The 15,400-nt window shown below is 37.5% G+C and overlaps 2 protein-coding genes across 3 annotated transcripts; one reads left to right on the forward strand and one right to left on the reverse strand.

Moving 5' to 3' along the window:
- Nucleotides 1–1,521: 1,521 nt before the first annotated feature.
- Nucleotides 1,522–9,852, reverse strand: LOC18045492 (intron-binding protein aquarius). Its single transcript, XM_006438823.2, has 14 exons — nt 9,321–9,852; nt 9,136–9,225; nt 8,939–9,001; nt 8,680–8,766; nt 8,438–8,590; nt 8,163–8,323; nt 7,523–7,757; nt 7,270–7,380; nt 5,812–6,870; nt 5,423–5,686; nt 4,851–5,036; nt 3,527–4,681; nt 3,032–3,373; nt 1,522–2,528 (listed from the first exon to the last, which is right to left on the reverse strand). The coding sequence occupies exons 1-14, from the start codon at nt 9,720–9,722 to the stop codon at nt 2,208–2,210; spliced, it is 4,629 nt and encodes a 1,542-aa protein (XP_006438886.1). The 5' UTR covers nt 9,723–9,852; the 3' UTR covers nt 1,522–2,207.
- Nucleotides 9,853–9,922: 70 nt separating this feature from the next.
- On the forward strand, nt 9,923–13,122 carry LOC18045493. Of its 2 annotated transcripts, none has more exons than XM_006438824.2 (7): nt 9,923–10,362; nt 10,605–10,930; nt 11,303–11,455; nt 11,652–11,744; nt 11,995–12,053; nt 12,296–12,389; nt 12,534–13,122. In XM_006438824.2, exons 1-7 carry the CDS (start codon nt 9,996–9,998, stop codon nt 12,750–12,752), a joined length of 1,311 nt encoding a protein of 436 aa, XP_006438887.1. In that variant the 5' UTR covers nt 9,923–9,995; the 3' UTR covers nt 12,753–13,122. The 2 variants fall into 2 exon arrangements, with proteins under 2 accessions (XP_006438887.1, XP_024041210.1); XM_024185442.1 differs by having other exon boundaries at nt 10,614–10,930.
- Nucleotides 13,123–15,400: the final 2,278 nt, after the last annotated feature.

Consider the following 15,400-nt stretch of genomic DNA (forward strand, 5'->3'; position numbering starts at 1 on the left):
GGCAAGGCCAAAACCTGAAGCCTCCGCCCCCTCCTCCCCGCGTGGCGCCACCAGATTGGCTGGCTGATTTGGCATGAAGTTGTTTGGCTGCTGACCAGTGGCAGTTCTTGCTCTTACTGACCGAGACAGAGATCTTAACTGAGCGGTACTACCTACTACTATTATTATTACCAGCAGCAGCAGCAGCACCTCGGCGACAAAAAGACAACGTTCTCTTGTAATTGGTGACATCTTTGTATTTGCAAGCCATTGCGGCAATCAAAGAAGCCAACGCTTTCTATTAGGAAAGCAATCGTGATGATTTACTCTCCTGTCGTTTTTCTTCTTGGCACCCCAAAGAATATAACATATTGGGAGAAGGGGAATGGATCCTTCTAAGGAGATCATACCCCATCATGTAGCCTTAGAAGAAATTCTATAGCTCGATCTTGCAGCAAAAGATTTGCTGTGGCTTTGGGATGGCCACAAGAACATGGTTCTATATAGATAGTGTTATGGACTGAAACAGGAGCGTTCCCTTGCCACAGTGTCGATATGGCTTTTTTTCAACAGGCAAATCTTTGGTGCATTCAATTGCATAAATCTTTCGTCTGCAGATTGTGCTTACAAAATGTTATTAGCTAATTCTTTAGTGATGGGAGTGAAGAATCCACGAACTAACCAAACCGTTGCATCGTTGCCACCACCGAAAATCTAGATAGGAACCTGCAGGCTTTTTGACCGTCATATCAACAAATCTTAATTTGTTTTGAGCACGTAAAGCCATCGTCATTTCACGAATTCATGTGTTGTAATTGTCCGCTGCGAGAAGAGGTAAGAGTAGCCGTTGGGCTAGTTGAATGGTATAATGAATGGATCATCCACATCTTTTACATGTGTAAGATTCTGAAAAATCCGCCACATCGGAATCTTTTGTATGTGGAGATTTCAAGAATGAAGCACGGAAGTTTACAGTCTCTCTAAACCGGCAGTGCTCTGATATCATGATTCGACAATTTGAAGACTCAACCGTAAACCTCTTTGTTTTCTATATCCATAAATAATAGGCAGATAGATAGATTACAGAATCATCACGATTGCTTTCCCTCGCGCTTAAAATTCCCGTCCAAACCGGAGGCCGCCAATTTTTTTATATTTGTCTCACGGCCTCAATCCCATTGGTGATCGTGGCTCTATCGAGTATCTACTATCTCGGGGATCGAACGGGTCACGAGCGATGATTAAAAGAGTCTTGAATTCGGCGTCGCAACGTCCAGGAGTTTCATCGGACGGGTGCGGCGGTGGTGGCGGCGCGATCAACCACGTGTTTTTGGAAATGTACCCAATCTACGAAATTAAAATTGTTTTACCCATGTTATGCTAAAAATCCAACATGCATCTTTATTGTTGTTGTTATCATTTACACACGTATATTAACGAAATTTGAACCCAAAATCATAAGCCAATTCTTAAATATACAACTCTTGGGGTTCTCATCAGGCCCTTTTTCTTCTTCTTCCTTCTTCTTCCTTCTTCTTCCCTTTTTTTTTTTCATTTTTTAATACATAGCCACTATAATTATTGCAATAATTTACAAACCACCTGTCGAACCCGAAATCAATCTCTCAGGGCGGGGTCCGTGGGGATCAACAATAGCGCCATGCCAACCTTCCTTTATGGAAAAAAAATTTTCATTTTTTTTAAAATAATACCTTGCGATTTTCACTCGAAATGCTGAATAATCCGATATTCAATAGTCCCATTAGCAGCAATGCTTTTGTAACTGATTGATGCAAATTTACAACGAAATTCCTTCATATAACAGTCGTACAGCTAGTTACCACTCATTAATTTGGATTTTGATGGCAAAAAAAAAAAAATCAACAGACTATAAACTATGTCAACAACTTCCATCTTTCTCCCAACTTGATGCAGCTGAAGCACAGTTATCTCCAGAAAGATTTTAATTTAATAACTTTGAAGGCTCTAAGTTAGATTGCAGTCACAATTGCGTCGTTTACCAAATCTAACGGCAACCTTATGATGGGAAGCCTTGATGATAATCATCCACAATTGAAACATATATTAATACCAGAAAGTTGGATAAGGTGGCCCTTACCTAAGGATTATATTGCCCAGTTTAGTTTGCCAGCTGCCTCTCCTGCAGGACATGGGGTTTCCGCAACTGCTCAAAGAAAAATCTTGATAGGCTGCGCTGTTACTTTAGACTACTCCATCTTTGTTGCCTCATTTGAATCGCTTTCAGGTGGTGTGCCATTCTTGTCGTCTGTAGGAGGTTCAGACCCTGATTCACCATTCAATTGGCCCTCAAGAGGTATCTCCCCATTTGCAGGACCATTCATTTCAGTAGCTTCCTCCGACTGGCTTCCATGTGATGTATCCCCAAGAGAACCATTGGCAACTGCTGGCATATCAGTGTCCATGGCATTGTGCTCGAGAATTGAATTCTGATGGCTAATTTGCTCCATTGCATATGCATCCGTGGTTCCTGAATAAGCCACATACTGACTTTGGATCGCTAAATGCCTCTGCCAACAAGAATAATAAACTCGTGGATTGAACTTTGAGAATAATTTTAACAATCACTTATTTTCAGAGGACCCTAGACCTCGACAAAAACAACTGTAACAAAAAATTCAACAATACCATCAGAAATTGCAAACTAGTGTCATCAATTTGACTTGTCAAGACAATTCCAACTAAGACTACTGGTGAAAGCAAAAATAGACCTGCCCCTACAACCTCAGGGGTAATAAGACTCCTAACACGAGTTGGCAAAAAACGGAGCTAGTCAAGTTCTTATGGCTAATTCGGCTGGTGTATGAGATTATGAGATATATGATCACACACGAGGAACCCAATTAGCGACAAAGATGTTTAAAGAAAGCTAGCCAAGATTAAACATCTCAAGGTTGAGCTATACTGTATTCACTAGATGGCCCTCTGAAAACTTTATGAATAAGTCATCAAATCAGGCATCAACCATGCACTATCACCACCAAATACATATCATGTAAACAAGAGAATATACCTGATATAATAAGCTGTTGACAATAGCGTGCATATCCTCAATGCCACTAACAAGATAGGGAACTCCAATGTCTTCAACATGACGATCTGTATAAGACGTCTTCTCATTCATGGTAAGTGCAAGTTTATCAGGTCTCTGAAGCAGAAGCCGAAAAGTAGGCTGCAGCTCATAGCATTGTTCAAACAAAGAACGTCGACAAAACACATACAGACCAAGCCGAGCACGGGACATAGCAACAACCAATCTTCTAACATCACGAAGGTGACCCACAAATCGAGTACGAACAAGAGACAGCAAAATGAAATCATTTTGCTGACCTTGAAATTTATCAACCGTAGTGACCTAAAGCAAGCATAAAGAAAACCAGTTATACATACAAAAATAAAGCATAAAGTTACTACAATTTGAGAACGAATAACAGAGCAAACACAAAATGTGCACCACTACAATCTTACAATGCCTCCACTGATTAACAAAACCTAAATGGAAACTCACCTTGCTGGGTGGACCAATAAACGGATATGGAACACATTGCCTGTTGATAACATCACGAATCAAAAGCTTCTGCCCATTGTAAGTTGTCAATATTGATATCTTATTTGCAGGGTAACCTAGTAGTCGCATGTATATATAGACACTAACAACATATTCAGCCTCTCCCTCATTTTGATAGAACCAGGGAGAAGGGGCACTTTCACCTCTCCCATTATAATCAGGAACATCCACTAACTGATAATCATAGGAGAATCCCGCATTAGCTCTATGGAAGAGTGGCTCCTCCTTTACAAAAGGTAGGTCTCCCAGATCTCTATACCTCCAGTTGTAAAGCTGGGCTATGCTCGGCCTGGCTCTACCCTGGGCATTAAGCTCTATATAAGGTATACCCAGACGAACAAACCTTGTAAATAAGCTCTGATCCATGTGACTGTACTTTTGGAAAGCCATATTCTTCACAACAGGAGGGAGCTGATGATGATCACCAATCAGTATACAGCGTTTGAGACGTGCATAACCATCCTCCTGTCGTTGAAGCAACATCGGAATAAAAGTTTCAATCTCCAAAATTTGGGCACTTTCTTCCATCAAGAGATTGTCATACTTAAAACCTAATTGAAGAAAATCCTTCCTCTTTAGCGCTGCATGGGTGCAAGTCATTGCCACAATTTTTGCCTGCTTTGTCATTAGGTAATTTGCTCGATCAGCAGTTGACTTGAGCAATTCAAATGCCCTGCACTCTTCCAGCTCTTGGAACAAAGTCTGGAGATGGCGAAAACACCCCTTGGCTGCCCGCATGTCCTTCTCAAATGAATCCCCAGTAAAGATTGGCTGAGGGCTGTTGGAGAAGAAGTCCTTAAAGGGAAAACGGTCCCTTACAAATGTTGGTTTACCTTCATTATCTGCACAAGCAGCAAGGAATTGCTCCCACCGGGAATATACATGAAGCAACCAAAAATATCCAGCTGTTTCACAAGTATACCCAACATCTTCAGGCAGTTGAAGAGATCTTGCAAGCCTCTCAACCTCACTAAGCAATTCTAAGCGTCTGACAAGCATCGCGTTGACTCGGCCTTGCCTACTGAAGTCAAGGTCAGTTGCTAGCTCTTGTTCACCTTGACCTAAACGCAGAAGATAGCGAGCAGGTACATCCCTCTGAAAGAACTCATGACATGCATTAGCAAATTTGTAATTGACAAGTTAAGTGTCGAAAGCATAAAGTTCAGTAATAAAGGAAACCACAAATGCCAAGTTCACTTACAAAATTAGAGGATTAAACATTGATCATTTTTATGTATTTAATCTTAAATTCAATCAAAATTACCTGCATAATTTTCTCAAAAAGGTCATTCAGAGCCTGATTTGAATGAGTGATAATTAAGGTTCTCTGAGAAGGACAGTTGTGATAAAGAACATTCAAGATTTGCACAGCTGTATCAGTCTTTCCTGTACCAGGAGGACCAACGACCATAGTTAGGCCTGGCTGAATGCCTGATATAATGGCCCCAACCTGTAAATACAGAAAATTATAACCGTCAGTGGTATAAAAGGTAATGCTAACACCAACATTTGTTCTCTATTCAGGGTTTGAAACTCAACCGCATATCAGCATAAGACCTCATACATGTCATAGTAAATTCTCTGTCAGTTAGACATACAGTGCACATAACAAAAGGAGTGTTATAGTAAAATTTCTGTAGGTTAAAAATAAAGTGCACGATAAACCTACCACTTGCCCAGAACATAAATAAAGTACAAAGTACCATAAATGATTGCTACCTCTTCAAAAGCAATTAAATAAATGATCATTGAAACTTCCTCAAAACAATTCAAAAGAATGAAATTATGACAACGTAAAGGAAAAGGAAGTGAAGATATGAAAGAGTAGCCCAGCACCTGAGTTGGTGTGAATCTGACAGAGTTCTGCCTTGGTTGATCTTGGGGATAAGGACCTGGATCAGGTGGGGTGTATGCTTCAACAATAAGTTGATCTTTTCCATCAGAGGCATCCACCATATTGACAACTTGCATTGAGTCAGAGGTTAATTTCTTATTCCCAGGAAGTGCACGACTGGTGCCCTTCAGTGTCCTGGGAAGTCTAATTCGAAATGGAGGCCTCGGATCCAAGTTTTCTGTACCATCTGGATGCACAAAAGACACCTAGAAATCATAACAAATTGAAGTTTCCAAGTCACAGAGTTCTTCAGATTAAATTAAAGTATTATTAGAACAGAAAAACACCATCAGTTTCCAATAACCAGTGATGAAGGAAAAGCAATGCTAACCTCATAATCTGAAAAGCACTCTTCCAAATGAGCGGTGTCAATAAAAGTATCTTTAAAATCCACCACTTCCAGAAAATCAGGCATATTAGTCCATTGAGCTGCAGAGGGATTTCCATAGCCCAGAAATATGTTATGCAACCAGTCAGGTACAATACAATATTCATTCATGAGATCTCTTATAGATTCTAAGATGGCTTTGAAATTATTTTCCTTAGGTTTTCTCCTCATCAGCACATTAAATGTCCCATAAGCATCTTCAGCACCTTTTTCCGCAATATCTGTGACATCCATGTGGTATTGTGCTGTATCCAAAGCAACAGTCACAGTTCTAAGTTCTCCTTTTGGTGGTTTCCATTCATCACGTTTAATTCTTCCAGTGAAATCATTCATGAGAGTTCCCTCCTCATCCCGTATCTCAATAATTTCACATCCCCGTACACATTGAAGGCCAAGCTTTTGTGGCACACTAGCCTTTGCAGCTTCCTCTGCACTTAGAGGCTCAAATGAAGGGCGAATAGAAAGTAAAAATAAAACATCATGCTCTTTGAGGGCATTCCATTCTGATCTTACATGTGCTTTGTAACTTGAGATGCTAAAAGTTATTGCTGCTGTCACAGATGACGGCTTAACTTCTCCAATGTTTGGCTGCTTTACCTCAGTGATCTTAAATTCCTTAATTGGCACAGCCATTCTTGACCAACCACGAAAAGCAGCTTCTCCCTCATTATTAATGTAAGCAAGGAGATGTGGTACAGCTTCCTGAATATCCTCGCGAATCTCATACGTTGATTCCAGACGAAAAAGATTGAAATTTCTGAGGAGATAATCATGAAGAGTTAAGAATTGTAGATTAAGCTTTGGAAGAGCAAGACATCCTTCTCCAGAATAATTAATGCTAGGAACAAGGCTTTCATCCCACATGATTTGCTCATTCGGGTATAAAGGAAGGGCATTTATGGCTTCTTTTTGAGACTGCTGCTTCTCAAAAAAGGAGACAATGACTTCAACAAGAAAATCATAGCTATCTAACCAAGGATCTTTACTTGACAACAATTTGAGCTGCATGAAGAAATAAAATTCGTCAGCAGAGAAGGATTTACAAACTTTAAATTAGCACATCATTCAAAGGGTTCATTTCATACAGAAAAAAAAATGCAAAAAGGAGTACGTACAGTTAATACAATTGCTGACCCAAAAAACCTTCCCCTCCCCACCCCCCCACACCCCCCGCCCCCTCCCCAAAAAAAATATTTTAAAACAACTATCAATGGATAAAAACATCATACAATTTCTCATCAAGACAAAAATTTCACCGAACAACTTTAACCCATACAATGACTGATTCCAGCCCAACATTGGTCTCTAAAAGGAGAAATTTTAAAGACTTGGGGCATGAGAAAGATATAGAAACCAGATTAGTTAAACTGAAACACACTTAAAAATCGGCTATCAACTAACCTTACAACAAACCAGGTCCTGTAGCTCTTTGAGGGAGAGTACTGATAATCTCTTTGATAGATCAGCTCGCTTGTGAATTGAACCAATATTAGCCAGAGCCAGTTCTTGCAACTACAACAATACAAAATAAATTTTAGACACTGCAAATAATAATAATAATAATAAAAAACTGGTCTAAAGATCCATAGATCCATCTTTTTACAAATGAGGCAGGAGGCAGCCTACAGATTAAACATAAGTAATTATAACAAACCTTTGGGATTTTCTTAAATGCCAGAAGCTGAAAAGATTGGAAACGGTCATAATGAGATTGGAGCACCTCATCATCAGTCAATTGCTTGCCAACATGATCATTAATCTCAAACTTTTCATAAAACTGTAGCAAGTCAACCAATTGCGCAAAAAGTTTTCCTTTTTCATGTCTGTATAGAGTACTTAAATGGCATTTGGCAACAATGGCTAAATCAGCCACAAGAGGCCTAAGGTACCTGCATCCCAGGAATGAAAAAGAAAACAGAGAGTAAAATCAAATCATGGAATTACAAAAACAGCAGGGGATGACAGATGTATAAGAAGTTTCACCTTTGACAAGTAATAAAAGCATATAGGAAAGAGTTGGCAACAAGATGTTAGAAAGTAAATTAAGCAATCAAAATTGGAACAAACACAATATTCCTCTTCTGGTCAAGCTCATCTTGGCATGAAATCCATCAAACAAAACCAATTGAAGACATCCTAAGTATATGGCCAAAACTCAAACACAATCTAACTAAGTCTTAACACCAAACTAATTGAATTTGAAGACATGAATCAAATATACAACTGATCAGAAAAGACTCCCTCACAAAATAACTGTAAAAAGCAAAAAACCATGACTTCAGCTGGAATTATACCTTCTAGTTGGCAGTTGGCTCAACAGATCAATAAGAAACTCCATAAACCTTTCACAGTACAGCACACAAGCATCATTAGGTTGCAAAAAACTATTGGCATCAGCGTGATCATCCTCATTATTGACATGGTGCCTTTGAACAAAAACCTCGTTTTCAAGTACCTAGTAAACGTTAAAGTGGGTTTAAACATATTAGTTTTAATATCCTTGAACATCTGAATTTTTAAAAAATTAAAAAAAAAAAGAATCCAATCTAATATTTTAGCATATCAGTACCTCAAGAAACTCTTCAATGAAATTTCTCAAGAATTTCACTTCAAGCATTGCTGAGGGGTCAAAAGGCTCTCCTCGCTTCATAGCCTCCTTAAATTCTCTCTTTACCATCCTTTTCCATTTCTTAATTAAATCGGGATTAAGACAAAGCTCCATCTACAGAACAATTCACAAATTATTCATCAGATTGGAGTCTGATACTTTCCATCTAGCGTGAAATAAAAGTAACATTGAGCATAAGCTACCTGAAAACGGCCATATGACAGACTGTGCCAGGATTGCAAACTAGCTAATCTCAGGACAGTTTTGCTCACAATTTCATCTTCCAAACTCTGTGCACAACATAGTTTATTCAAAAATAGTAAATTCAAAACAAAAAGAACTTAAACATCAGTTGATCTCTTTGTAAATTCCAGTGGAGTTTTGATTCTACTTGATACCTAACACATACAAACAAACACAAAGCTATGATGCAATAAAAGCATAATCAAGATGCTACCATACCTGAAATGTATTAATCATGAAAACTAGATAATTTGTCTTCTCAGCTATACTTAACTCTCTTCCCTGCAACCGCATTTTAGACATAAGAAATTTAGTAAACGTGCCTAAACTCCTCGGAGTTGAAACGAACCTCGAGACAGAATAATATGAATTACACAGATTCTAAAAATAAAAATTGTGGGAAAAGTTCGCCAAACCTCCTTTAGACGAAGAACCCTCTCAAGGAATCCCCTAAATATGTCCTTTCGATCATAAAAGCATATCCAAGCTGCCACATTCTCTCGAAACTAAATATTTTTCAAAAGACAAATTCACGAAAAGAAACATCAGAATAAGAAATAACTATATATCCAGCTTTAAAATTAAAAAAAAAAATTATTACCTTCTCATTAACCATGAGTATCATAGACATGACATGCTCAAACGAGGCCGTCTCAGCGTCAAAGTTTGGCCAAAGATAATTCTCTAAGTACTGACTAACCTCCAAAATCATCACTCTATGCAACGGCACCGTTTTTCTTCCTTCCTTAACCGTCAACTCTGTCCTATATATCTCCTTCACAAGCTCGGCATCAAACGGCTTCTCAGTTTTGAGCCAATTCTCCGACGCGATTTTCGTCAACCTATCGCGTTGGATTTCGGAGAGAGTTATAGAGCTTGGAAGCGTTGATCCCGGCTTTGACTCCACCGGTTTGTCGTCCTGTTGGCTTGGCAACTCCACCGGGTACTCGGCAACCCGATGCCGTTTGAAATCGTAGGCACCCGTGCCGTAAACCTTTGTCATCACTATTATTCTGGTAGAAGAGAGGTTTTATTTTTCTGTAAATAAAAGTTAGGGTTTTAAGACTTATGAAGGAACAAACGGAGGGACGAACACTCTCACTGAAAATACGAGGGTACTCTCTTTTGGATATGTAATTTTACAATAATGATAGGGACTTCTACAGTATTTTTAAAAATTATATAATTTTGACACGTATTGGAAAAGGTTTTCGAAACGCAACGTTTTATGGCCACTCACTTCTTGACACACACACCTTAGCACGAGTGCACAACTATGGCATCTCTGCAACCATCATGGCTCTCATCCGTCAGCACCATCAAAAACAAAAACGACTCCTCCGCAAAACAAAAACCGAAGGTCAGCTCATTGAAGCTTTCGTTCTTTATGAACGCCACATCCAACAATGATGAAGCATCTGAGCAGCCCACTTCTGAAAATTCACCCGAACCTGAAGCTTCACTAGACCCTGTAAAGCTCGCTTTTGAAAAAGCTAAGGCTTATAGGAAGTTGAAAGAATCCAACTCAGATTCTAAATATGAGCAGAACCCAGATAAGGATGCTGCAAGGGCTGCAGTGGAGAAAGCCAAAGAGTACACGAAGAACAAAGACACTGTCAGTTTTCAGAACGGCACAAATTCAGGTACCATAGTGACTAGTGGCACATGTACAGTGACGGAATTGATGTTTTTTATTTTTTTATTTTTTATTATTACTTCTCATATTACAAATTTTCAATGAACGAATGTTTGGTTTTTATTTCTTAATGCAAAGTTGTTGTCTTGGACTTAATTTTGTTATTATGACAAATCCATTGATTGCTAAAAGTCTCACATTTTAAGGTGCAATATAGCTTTTAACTGAATTTTTTGCATTGATTTCTAGGCTTCAAAGGGGAAGGTAGGGGCAATTTGCCAAAAGAGGTTGGTGGTAAGAAAGAAGGGTTGAAGATCTCAAGCATTGATTTCATGGGTCTTAATTTTGCCGATAAGAAGGAGGGCAAGGGACTGCCAGCTGGGTTGGTTCCAGTTACTGATCCTTTTGCAGAAGGTGACACTCCTGAAGTGGAGATTATTGTTGGGGACACCAGCAAGTTTGGGGAGTCAACTGTGTTGAGGCCTGGGCCAAAACAAGAAGAAAATTTGGAATTTTACAAGCCAAAGGTGTCTACATGGGGAGTTTTTCCAAGACCTGGCAATATTTCAAAAACGGTATTTATTTTTGGTGGACTTGTTCTGACAAATATGTGTGCTTGCATTATTAACAAATGTGATATAATCTCTATTTTGCGGTTTAGCATCTTTTAATATGTAATGTTCAACGGGACATAATTAGAATTTGTCATTTAATCTTTAGGCATTAAGGTATAAAGTAGATTGAAATTCTTTAAAACTGAAGACAGTTAAGCATAAGATGCACCTATTTGATGAACGAATATGCTATCCTTGGTAGTTGAATAAAGCAACAACTTTTTATACCCGTAGTTGCCGAATTGTTGACGTTACCTCTGAATCTTGGCAATTTTTAGGGATGTTTTCTGATGATAAGTCATATTTGACATGCTTTTCTTCCTCTGCATTAAGTTTGGAGGTGGAAGAACAATTCGCCCTGGCGATGTTCTGGAACCAGCTGAAGCTAGAGCTGCTAAAGAAGAGCGAACTAGACAACTACTTGCTGCCTACAAGAAGAGTGTTGGCTTAAATGTTGATCCAAAGCTGAAATCTGAATGTGAGAAGGTACTCTTCTAACATAATTCTTCTTTGTAATTTATGAAGAAAAAGAAAACTTAAATTTTTAGTTTCACATTTAGTATCATTATTAAGAATTGTAACCATTCACTTATTCTGACTTCTTTTTTGGCTTTAAATTATGCAGTTCTGTAACATTAGTGCCTAAATAAGTTAATCGCTAATTTGGTTTTCATAAATATAGGCATTGAAGGATGGTGACTCCTTGATGGATTCAGGGAAGCTAAAGGAAGCTTTGCCCTTTTATGAAAAAGTTATGAATAAAATGGTGTTCAAGGTTAGTTTACTGAAGTTATGAACCTTAGTTATGTTAAAAAAATTGCAGCCGTTGCATTCATCTGAAATAACTCCCATTCGAGGAATTGGTTTTTTATATCATGGTCTTAGTAGCTTCTTCTACTAGGTACTCTGTTGAGAGGACATATTCATTATCTCTTTAAACTGCTTTTTTCAGCTTCTACCGAAAAGATATTGTAATCTTTGTAGCTTGTACTATTAATTTAACATCAAGTATTTTGCTTGTGCAGAGCGAACTTCATGGATTAGCAGCCTTGCAGTGGTCTATCTGTCAGGATTCTCTTCGTAGGTATGGCATTGGATTATAATTATTGAAATTAGTATAAATAATGTCAAAATGACATTGAAACCTTTTGTTGCCCCTGCTTGCTAAACAAATGTACCAGAACAACCAGGTTGCTGAGATAAGGATATGAAACTTTGTTAAGATTGTGAGACATTTTCTTAGTTTAGTGTCTCAATCTGCCAGTACTCAAGATATCTATTCACCTTATGAACTGGGTATATATTAATCAGTTGCCATGTTTGCAGACCAAAGGAGGCTCGAATTATGTATGAGAAGCTTCAATCTCACCCAAATGCCTTAGTGAGCAAGAGAGCTCGGCAATTTATGTTCAGCTTTCAGGTATATGTGAAGTGATGTAATGAATAATGATTATTCAGCTCTTGCCTCATCGTATGTGTTGGAACCAAACTCAACTGCTGATGCATTGTTTCTTCAACACTTTTGTAACACTTACCTTAATAAATACTAATTCATTCATCGCAGGCTATGGAAATGATGAAGGTCAGAAGCTCTAGTGATAAGAACACAGATTACCGTAACTTTTTTGAAGCTTTTGTTGAAGATAAAACCAACTATCCTCTCCAAGAGGCTGGAAGTGAAGAAGGTGCACTAACTCAAGCCCTCCCATACATGATTTTTCTTGCTTCTCCTATATTTGTCATTCTACTCATTGCTGTACAGAGAGGAAGTATAAATTTCTAAACTTAACTTGCAACAAGGATGCAATTAACCAATTTTCCCCTCAAAATGTGTAGTATACAAGTTATTCATTTGTACCCAAAGAGCTGGTGTTCAAGTGGACAGAATTCGAAATACTCGAAAGCTTCTACCTAATTGATGCATAATTTCATGGAGCACTCAGTGCCAGATTTGTTGTTTACCTGCTCCATCCTTAACCCTCATTAAGTTAACAAACATAGAACTAACAATTTTCAACCAACATACACTCAATCAAGTACAGTGCTCAGAAGCTTCCAATCTTATTATGTTACTAGTTTTAACTTAATGTTACGAACTTTATGTTTCATGTTATCAGTTTGATGTTTCATACTACCTGTTTTATACGCTTGACTTCACCCTCTAGAACATAGTTTTTCAACGATTTTAACGTCTTTTATATATGTTGGCATTGATTTATGTAAAAGCTGTGTTGTAAAAGATTGAATTATTGCAAAGTTCAAATCATACTTTAACCAAACTAAGCAACCTTGAGATCTGCTTATCTGTGTTGCAAGAAAGTGAGAAAAGAGAACAGTTATCCGCCAAGTTTATGCTACAGGTACATGATATGCTCTAAATTAAGTTACTTATTTTGCTCTCTTTCAAACCAAAAGTGATACACCGCCTCCTGAAAATCAGTGAAACGTTCTTCAGGCTACTTTCATGTTTCATTTATCAAGTTTAATTAGCTCTAATTATTGTGAAAAAAGATTCGTCATAATTAAGCATATCCAAGATATCCATGCGACCTTGTTGATCGTGTTCAGCCGCTGCAAATAATTCATAAATAATTCCAAGATAGCTACGTTGCACTTATTTAATCATGCATCTATTTGACGCCACCTACTTCCCCCAAAACAAATCCAATTTATTTATTGTCCAATGACTTTCATAGATGGGCATTGAGCAGTTAAGCTCAAATGGCATATAAAAAATTGATACTAACAAATAGAATAATTAGTCTAGAGATATATTGAAATTAAAATAATTAAATTACTCCAAGTGCTTTATAGAGAGTGAACTAATAGTTTCTAGACCAATCCCCACATGTGTTAAAGTAAGCAGTTTTGCAAAAATTTCCTTCAAGTTAAAGCATCTGAAATTGATTACTTAACTTATCTTCCTCCAAAAACTATCCCAAAAGAAAAAAGAAAAAAGGAAGTTGATTACTTATCAAAAGATATCAACTGTAGCTTAAAGGTGGTACTGAAATGTCTAAATCTTTGAAAGGTCCACACAACTCTCTTTTTGATAAAGTTGCTTTGATTTCCACTAATATCATCTCAAATGTGCTCGTCTTAATTATATTTTCATTTGTCAATGATTAGGTTCTTAATAATCACATAGAATCAGCCACTCCATGCATACATAGCACAAACATGCCATGTTAAAGGCTATGGATAGCAAAAAATCTGATAAGTCATTGATGACCAAAAATTTCCCAAAAAAAAAATCCCAGAAAGTTTCACCATTCAGGAAAATTGGACAAGAATCTTGGCTGGTATGTTATCTCATATGGGTACAAATCATTTGGATTGTTGCTAAAACAAAACTGAGCTTGGAACTGAAACTCGAAAAATTTTCTAGAACCATTTAACAGGAAACAAGATAACATGGGATATTATATTTCATGTGAATATTTTAGTACACCATGAAAGAGCTAAGCTGGCTTTCTGATGCACAGCATGTGGCGCCATGATAGCTTGTAGCCCTTTTCAATGGCAAATGACTGCAGAAGAAGCAGAAACTCATTCACATTTTGATGGTTAAACATGTAGTGTTTCTGTTTCTTTCTGCACTTTGGTCCCAATAGGTTGTCCGCACAACGCTCCTTCGTGCAATACCTAACATTGTCAAGATTGTAACAAGCAGAGAAATTGAATGTGTTTTTAAGTTCTTACTAGCATATTCTTAGATGGTGAAATTGGTAACGTGTAAAGGGCAAGCTCGATTGGTCAAAAATAGGCATACCAAATTCTCAAATTTCAAAAAGAGCAGCTCATTTGTAGTTAAGTAACTGGGACTTTATGGTCAAGAACTAGCAGAGAATAAGAGGAGTTTCTTGGCCATCATGAAAAGTAAGAACACGGGTCATTGCTAAGCTTGATCCAAATTTTGAAAGCAATTCGGTATGGATAGAATAAAGTTGCTAGCGTTTACTAGCATATATATATATATATGAGATATATTAAACATGTTCATTATAATATGCTTAGCTTATTGTAATAATTTGAAATTTTGAACTGTCTAATGCCTCAAACCCAAAGTCCAACTAACTAATCGTTGGGCGGCAGAAAGTTTTCCATTTCAAATCATTTGTCGGCTAAATTGATAAAATACGGTTCAGAATTTAGTTCCAATATGATGATAAACGAGAAATCAGATGGTGCACAATTTAATTAATCAATTTGATCCAAAATCTGTCTAAATCAAAACAATAACCTCAGCTAAACCGATATTTTAAATTAGTTTTTGGGTTTCATCAAAACGATAATGACCTTTTAATTCCCAATTTAAATAGCAAAAGGCCGGTGGAATTATAGGAAGAAAGATTATGGAAATTTGGGTTATTATTTTCTTTCATTATTTATCAAAATTCTTTTCTTTATTTTTGCTTTTTATTCTTTAAT

The sequence above is a fragment of the Citrus clementina genome, unplaced genomic scaffold (assembly GCF_000493195.1).
Source record: "Citrus clementina cultivar Clemenules unplaced genomic scaffold, Citrus_clementina_v1.0 scaffold_4, whole genome shotgun sequence".
In the NCBI taxonomy this organism is placed as follows: domain Eukaryota; kingdom Viridiplantae; phylum Streptophyta; class Magnoliopsida; order Sapindales; family Rutaceae; genus Citrus; species Citrus x clementina.

Bases quoted from the DNA above. Each gene is read 5' to 3' on its own strand.
- LOC18045492 (XM_006438823.2), bottom strand. From the start codon at position 9,722: ATGACAAAGGTTTACGGCACGGGTGCCTACGATTTCAAACGGCATCGG. The intron at 9,226-9,320 runs GTAATAATTTTT...AAAAATATTTAG, and splicing joins TACTCATGGTTAATGAGAAG to TTTCGAGAGAATGTGGCAGC. The intron at 6,871-7,269 runs GTTAGTTGATAG...TTCTTCATGCAG, and splicing joins AGGACCTGGTTTGTTGTAAG to CTCAAATTGTTGTCAAGTAA.
- LOC18045493 (XM_006438824.2), top strand. From the start codon at position 9,996: ATGGCATCTCTGCAACCATCATGGCTCTCATCCGTCAGCACCATCAAA. The intron at 11,456-11,651 runs GTACTCTTCTAA...TCATAAATATAG, and splicing joins TGAAATCTGAATGTGAGAAG to GCATTGAAGGATGGTGACTC. The intron at 12,390-12,533 runs GTATATGTGAAG...CATTCATCGCAG, and splicing joins AATTTATGTTCAGCTTTCAG to GCTATGGAAATGATGAAGGT.